Raw genomic sequence first — 8222 nt, 5'->3', positions numbered from 1 at the left:
GATGCGAAGACAGGCGAGCTTGTCGCAAATCTCAAAGGACACACAAATTCAGTGTCATGCCTGGCTTGGACCATGGATGGAAAAACGCTCATCTCCGGGTCATTCGATACCTCGATTCGGACATGGAATACAAAAACATGGACACAGATCACAGTTCTGGATGCGCACACTTTCACTGTCAATAGCATTGCAATATCTCCAAATGGCCGCATCCTCGCAAGCCCATCGCGCAACAAGACAGCGCGATTGTGGGACCTCGACAACGGCCAGCCCATCAGTTCTCCACTCCGGCATGTAAATGAGGTTTTCTGCGTCTCCTTTTCCGCGGATGGAAAGCTACTAACAACTGGCTCCCGGGACATGAACGCGTACTCATGGGATGTTGCTACTATTATTAGTGAAGCTGGCCGCAACGAACTCCTGTTGGATCCAAAGGTGAGTCAACAGGCATTCATGACATCCTCATGACTGAACGCGCTCTGCCAGACCAAGAAGTTGGCACTCCCTGTATGTAACACCTTCGTAAACAGATTTCATTGCATTCAAACATATACACTCTAGGAAAATGCTACACAACATCCGACCAAACGAGGTCAATCTGCCCATCGGGTACCCCCGGGCTTTTTTGATGTCCCACCAGATCATTCTCATGTATGTTGTTAGCAGCACTTCCAGTTCATCAGGAAAACCCTCCTTTGCTAAATTTGCATAAATTTGCAGAATTCGCAAAATTCGCAAAATATCGCAACATTTCATTAATTCTATCTAATCGCTCGTGTTTAGAAACAAATTAGATTACAATGTTAATGTAGGATATGAATATTTGAAAAAATGAGACGAGCTTGAGCAAATTATCTAGAAATTGACGAATTGAAGCATTATTATAATAATGGAGTTTATGGTGGTTACTTGGAAGCAGAAGGTAAGTTCAAGTTTGGAGGCTTTTTGAGAGATGGGTTTGGAGATCGGAGGTGGTTCCTTGGAAGTAGAAGGTAAGTTTGGAGGCTTTTTGAGAGATGGGTTTGGAGATCGGGCTGAGAAAACGGGGAATGACTGGGGAAAGGAATTAGTGCTCATTAATGTTTAAAGTAAGGTCCGAGTGAGATTACCAGAAACCACAGGAAGTCGCGGAATGTGAGAACAAGGAACACTTTGTTGATATGATGACATGTATTTGGCCGCATGTCATGTGACTTTGTTGTTGAAGTCGGACAGACTCACAGAGCAACTTAATTTTAAACTTGTACCACCTTCTTGCCGTCTGAGAAGGAACACGAATCTTGCTGCAGCTGCCTGAAGAACTTGCCCATCCGTTGAGTTTTCTCATCCCGAGTTCGTGTTCGTGCTGATATCACTAACATGTTTAATTATTTTGTCAGTCAGTCAGTCATCAAAATTGCCGTGTTGAGTTGAGTTTGAATCGGTTTTACAGCTCAAGCACTGACTATTCTCCATTGGAGTCAACTATCAGATCACATTGGGCGGAAGCCTTTGATACTGACCGCTCTATTCATAATAGCGGTTTCGATGTTCTCGTTTGAACTGTCGAAAACTTTTTTTTGGTCTGGTGGCGAGGTTCGTAAATAGCCGTAACGACTGTCAGTCACTGATATCTTGACTAGCTGCGTCGTCTGCGGGGCATACACTTACAGTGACCAGCCCTATGTCCTACCAAGGTGAAAATCTCGTATTATTGATATCTAACCAGCTCTTTCATAGCCCGAAGGCCATCAGTGCGAAATTTGTGGGGTGCTTTGTTGAAATCACTCAGAACGAGGTGAGTCATCCTGAAATTCTTTGTTCTTCCTTTGACGCTAATGTGTACGCAGAGCTATGCACTGCGGCACAACAACATTTACGAGGCAGCAAAGTGAGTTTTCCCCCAGGGATGTTGCTTCAGTCCTCGATGCTCATTGCTGACTCATCTTGCAGGAAGTTCAGATGGAATGGTGTTGCCATAGACCACACCGAGCTGGACACATTTGAACTGCTTGATCTTGATCTCAATTAATGTTGCCATACAAGTCACGGTCTCCATGTTGTTATTAGCTGTGCTTGTACTCTATCATTTTCTAATCGAAGACTATTTTTTCGTGTATTGCTGTGTGATTGTGATCAGAAACTCCACTCGTAGACGGTCTAAAATTGAACGGATGGACTTCTAAATGCACAACAATGTTTTTGAATAACTACTTATTATGATTAATTCTGTCAAATTTTTTTGGGGTAACATAATCGAGCAAATCCTCCCGATCCTTCAAATCCTTCAAATCCATCACATTTCGAGATAATAGTCAAAAATCATTGATATTTTTTAAAATTTAGCAAACGAGGCTTTTCCTGATGTTTTATCCTGACTTGGCGGTCTCAGTTCTCTCCACAAAGCGCCCCCCACTCCACCTCAGCACCACAAGGAAGCACGTTTCTTGGCCGCTTATTCCACCGCAGCCCCTCCAATACACATGAAACATCACCGTCCTCTCCTCTCGATTGGGCTCAAAACCTTTTGAAACGGCGCGGACAGAGTTGTGAAGGCATAGAGTTGCACAGATGCAGCCCAGCAGTTGTTGAGGTTCCGTATGCACGGGGACAATGCGTAAGTTCTCTCTCCTTCCCAGATGTTCCATTCGACCTGACATTGTGCAGGGGAATGCTTCAGCGAGAGAGAAACGGAAAACGGGCTCACGGCCTCCCAAGCCCAATGCCACGCAGCAATCCAATGGTGCAACTCATACCCAGCCATCTTCGCAACCACAGGCACCTGTCTCCAATTCGCCTACCACACCTGCTGTCAGTGATGCCACCGCAGCTTCAACGTCAACAAACTTGCGCCCTCATGCAACGATAAGACACGCTGGACGCTGGACTCGCTTCCGGCTCTTCATTTGTTGTCTGTCTCCTGAATACATGGATGGCCGTCATTAAGCTATGATTTCCTCGTCCCCCACGATGATCTCTCGCGTGCTTCTACCAAATCATATGTCGTTCTGCTATGTTTAGAATTGTCCTTTTTCATGCCACACGCCTCCTCATCTCCGTCTGCGATTTATATGACACTGAAGCTATGTGTTTTGTATTTTCGGTCTCCTCGATTCGACTCACCCCATGTACCTACCAATATAACCACTCTGATAAAGACTTCGTGACGTATCTGCCATGCTGAAGGAGGGGGTTACAGCGGTATGGCCTTGAATAGTTACTACGTGCTTCTTCATGCGCCAAATCTTTATCTGCGCTACAATGGTGACCTCCCATCTTTTATATTTACTTCCCGCCAGACCCACAGCGTACAGTTTCACACTTGAAGCCGGTAATATGAATTGAATCTCTTTCGGCTTGAACGTATAGACCGCTAGTTAAATGAGATCGTTCCCGGATAACGTGATCTGCTCATGTGCGCTGGGGATGTATTCTAAGTATTCTAAGTTTAGGACACAGCTGGTCAAAAATAAGGGTTTGGCATTGCAGGAGGTTGAAAGGGGGTCACAACGGCCACCCGGATCGCATGGCCATAAAAATTGCTCAGTGAGTCCAAGTCAAAATCGATCTGATCAGTGCAGTGCTGCAGATTCGGTTCACATACCATTTTATACCCCCCAAAAGATATCTTCGCATCATGACACTCAACCTGGTCAAAAGAAGAACTAATCACGCGTCTCAGAGCTGGAGACGAAAAAGCACACAAAACCAACTCACTCCCCTACATCCAAAAACACTGTTTCATTTCTCATCCTACCCGAAGTGCAAGATCGCCATCAAGTTCTGTTATTCAGGTTGGAAGTATAATTGGCTGGCATATCAAAACGGTCCGACGCCTCTTCCAACGGTTGAAGATGTGTCGTTCAAAGTCTTTGTGAAGGTAAGGCTCGTCGATGAAACTGGCAGCCTGGATGGTTGTGGATGGGAGAATGTGGAATGACAGACCGAGGAAGCGATCACTGCTTGTCAAGTAGTTTCGTTATGGGTTCGAAGTGCTCTTCCTACCGAAACTCCTTCCTGTAGTCCATCATCTGAGGAGTACTCATCTATGGAGGACACTCCACAACACACCCCACTCCAGCCTTTCACCAAACTTGAGCTCCACTACGTATCCACCCTGAAACGCGTCCTCCCCCCAACAATTTTCGAGTGAGATCGTGAATTTTTTTGCTAATCGTGATCGTTGATGGTGGCGATGAGAGAGAGCGTCGATTAATGGAGATTGGACTCGTATTTGCTTTTGAGTTTTTGAGTTTGGGAAGATTGGGATGTTGATACGGTCATCAGTGAACTGGTGAACAGATGAGAAGGCTATTGGCTTAGTATTTGATATGGACACAGTACTAGTGAAGCTTTTGATGAGCATGTTTGTGAGTCGTCTTGACCTTTTCTTTCTTTTATCAGTCGTTCATTTTTGGATAGGATGTTGACTGCAGCGGCACGATCGGGTTAAACGAGGTACCATTTCCCTGCCTCATCTCCTTTTGAATAGGGTTACTTGAGGCCTCGTGTGAGAAATTAATGAGGCGCCAAAAATGAACTTCGCGAAGCCGAGTATGAAATTCCTTCGTCAGCCGCTGCGGTCCGTGGGCCAAAAGAGACTGAGAAGACGGAAGTGAAGCCCATAGAAGGATTCAGCCGTCTTCTAACGGGATCAAAGTAGAGGATGATTTACTATCATTCCTGGGAATCTGCAACTGGCATGTAATATGCAAAATGTTCAAAACACCTCAACACGCTGCTTGAATCACCTCGAAAAAATTCAGGCGCATGTAGGCTACTTAGAGATAATGTACTGTCCAAGTAGAATAAAAATTTCTCGAGTGTTGCAGCTGCGAGAGACGGAATAGTGGTGATTTGCAACCTTGTATAATCATAAATGATGCAGATCCCATAGATCCTAAAGAGATATTCAAAATATTACACTTGGAGTCTATCAAACACCTCATCAGGGTGTCAGCACACAATTTCGATAGAGGTCGTTCTCTTGTTTTAAGATGCTATAGACGAAGGATTGTTGACATGTATGAAAGCGTGACAACAGATAGGAGAGTTGTGTAAGAAATTCAATCTCCTCTACGGCAAAGTTGACGTGCCGCTGCTGTGCCCGACGTGTGACACGACGTGACCATATTTTGCAGAATACCAGTCAGACCCTGAATTTTCTCGGTCTTCATCTGACACTCCACCACAAAATCATTAAAATCAGAAAAAATCAGATTCATATAGAGCAGATACGAGTATATATTGGTGTAAATCTGTAGAAGACAATATGATGTGGTTGAGGAGTTACAAAAGATTTATTGAAAATGTTGCAGAACCTCAGGAGTGATAGTACGATGCCTAGGTAGGAGGTTACGAGATTTCGTGGGAGGAATTGGACACAGCTTGATGCCAAGCCATTCACCTTGCATCTTTGGACACTCTGCGTGAACACGCGCAGGCACAACTACAATGCTAACCTATCCTCCATCCAACAGCAATAGGGATTACGGAGTGGCAGATGCATTCTTGGGCGCTTCAACTGCACAGCCTATGCTGTATATAAGCTGTGAAGCGATCAACAAGATACAGCATGACAAACGTACCAGGAAGTAGTGAACTCGACTCTGACTTGGCCGAAAACCCATTATCCCCTACTATCCGCGCGTCGCTGTTGTGCTCGGTAAGTGAGGGATTTTGAATTTGATGGGTGAAAGCTGAGACGGCGCTGCACTCAGTAGTTGTAATATGTCTTCACTCGCCACTGAAGAGAAAGAGATATCAGCAATAACGCCTCGCCAGAAATTTGAAGGACACGCCAATTGGGTCTCGGGCGCCATACACCTACTTGACGGACGGGAGATCATTACTTGTTCATATGATGGCTCGTTGCGGGAATGGAACTTGGAGAGCGGGAAACAGATAGGGGAAGACTGGCGGGACGGAGACAGTCCAGTGTACAGTATATCGTTGTCTCCGGATGGGAAGAAAGTGGTTAGTGGGAGTAGTGACTGTGGAGTCAGGTTGTGGGACATCGAGACAGGCAAGTTCATCGCAAAATGGACGGGGCACGCACGGCCAGTGTTTTCTATCTGTTGGAGTCGAGATGGTCAGCGAGTAGTGAGCGGATCTTGGGATGGGACAGTGAGGCAGTGGGATGTGGAGAGCGGAGAGACAATCCTGGAACCCAGGCTAATCAAGACAGGGCATCTACATGTGAACGCAGCCATCTATTCGCCAGACACCACCATGATTGCAACTGGTGGGCGTGATAGGCGAGATGATGACGAGTGTTCAATTAAAATCTGGGATGCGAAAACAGGCGGGCTTGTCGCAACTCTCAAAGGACACACAAATTCGGTGTTGTGCCTGGCTTGGACCGCGGATGGAAAAACGCTCATCTCCGGGTCATACGATAACTCGATTCGGACATGGAATACAAAAATTTGGAAGCAGAAGATCGCAGTTCTGGATGCGCACACTTCCTATGTCTGGGGCATTGCAATATCTCCGAATAGCCGCATCCTCGCAAGCGCATCAGCTGACTCGACGGCGCAATTGTGGGACCTCGACAATGGCCAGCCCATCAGTTCTCCACTCCAGCATCTAGATGAAGTTAACTGCGTATCGTTTTCCGCGGATGGAAAACTACTAACAACTGGCTGCGATGACAAGAACGCATACACATGGGATGTTGCTGCCATCCTTAGAGAATCTGGCCTCGACGAGCTTCTGTTGGATCCAAAGGTGAGTCGACAGGCATTCATTACATTCTCATAACTGAACGTGCTCTGCCAGGCCAGCAAGTCAGCACTCCATGTACGTAATACCATCATCATAAACAGATTTCATTGAGTTCAAACCTGTACACTCTAGAAAAATGCTACACGACATCATGCCCAACGACGTCAACCTGCCCAGCGGGTACTCCCGGGCTTTTTTGATGTCACACCAGATCATTCTCGTGTACGTTGTTAGTATCACTTCGAGTTTTATCCTGACCTACTACGTGGTCTCAGTTCTCTCCACGAGGCCGTCTCCACTCCTCCTCAGCACCGCAAGGAAGCACGTTTCTTGGCCGCTTATTCCACCGCAGCCCCTCCGATGCACATGATACCTCACCGTCCTCTCCTCTCGACTGGGCTCAACACCTTTTGAAACGGCACGGACAGAGTGGCGAAGGCATAGAGTTGCATGGGCGCAGCCCAGCAATTGGTGAGGTCCCGTATGCACAGGGGAAACGCGTATGTTTTCTCTCCTTCCTAGATGTTCTACTCGACCTCACATTGTGCAGAGGAATGCTTCAGCGAGAGAGAAACGGAAAACGGGCTCACGGCCTCCCAAGCCCAATGTCACGCAGCAATCCAATGGTGCGACTCAAACCCAGCCATCTTCGCAACCACAGCTAGCTGTCTCCAATTCGTCTACCGCACCTGCTGTTGGCGATACCACCATAGCTACAACTTCAACTCCCTCACGCCCTGACATAATGCTCAGACGAGCTGGACTCTGGACTCGCTTCTGGCTCTTCATTGGTTGCCTGTCTCCTGAGTACACAGATGGTCGTCATTAGTCTGTCACTTTCTCGTTCCTTACAAGTCGGATGCCTTTACACCTCTCGTTGACGTGCACTATGTGCCCGTGTTACTCACTCTGCTATATTTCGAACAGTCCTGTTTTGATACCGCATGCCTCATCATCTCTGTCTGCATCGGCGCACGCATATGTATATATGCAAGATTTGAGCCAATGGCGCTTGTATTCTCCTGGCGGTTGAATACTCGACTTCTGGTAAGTTGTTGGCCCAGCAAAGTTCAAAACCTACCATCGTGGCTCTCACGGTCTGGCTGTGTTGCTTCGTCCTATTTTCCAATGCATTCACTCCTCCATACGGCTGGTTGGTTGCCAGTAAGTAGGAACAGTAATTTTCGCACATTCTGGCAGCTTCTCCCTCTCGTGACGGGCATGTCAGGACAGGACTCCTGCCTTGTGACTTTTGTTATTCGATGATGCGCGTCAGCGCACCCAAAAAATTCGATAAGTAAATGATTACTTGAACGTGTGTGATCACTGCCATTGTTCCACTTTTTCCTTGCAGGTTGAACTTATAGCATATAGGTGGGTTTGACTTTGCTTCTCTGTCTCGTCGACAGAGGACCGTTGCTAACAATATATAATGCATGTGTTGCCAGTCATATCTGGTGCGTGACTCTAGCACATCATCCATTTTGCCTGTATAGCTCAACGCCCGTTCGTCTTTA

The 8222-nt window shown here is 46.6% G+C and overlaps 1 protein-coding gene across 1 annotated transcript; it reads left to right on the top strand.

Moving 5' to 3' along the window:
- Window positions 1-952: 952 nt before the first annotated feature.
- On the top strand, window positions 953-2011 carry DEU56DRAFT_758672 (uncharacterized protein; the record flags this gene model as incomplete). Its single annotated transcript, XM_041350255.1, has 5 exons — window positions 953-992; window positions 1433-1575; window positions 1709-1777; window positions 1830-1870; window positions 1933-2011. 5 exons carry the CDS (start codon window positions 953-955, stop codon window positions 2009-2011), a joined length of 372 nt encoding a protein of 123 aa, XP_041205295.1.
- Window positions 2012-8222: the final 6211 nt, after the last annotated feature.

The sequence above is a fragment of the Suillus clintonianus genome, assembly GCF_016758775.1.
Source record: "Suillus clintonianus strain FC179 chromosome Unknown DEU56scaffold_73, whole genome shotgun sequence".
Classification (NCBI taxonomy): Eukaryota; Fungi; Basidiomycota; class Agaricomycetes; order Boletales; family Suillaceae; genus Suillus; species Suillus clintonianus.
This window is presented reverse-complemented; position numbering and strand designations above follow the sequence as displayed.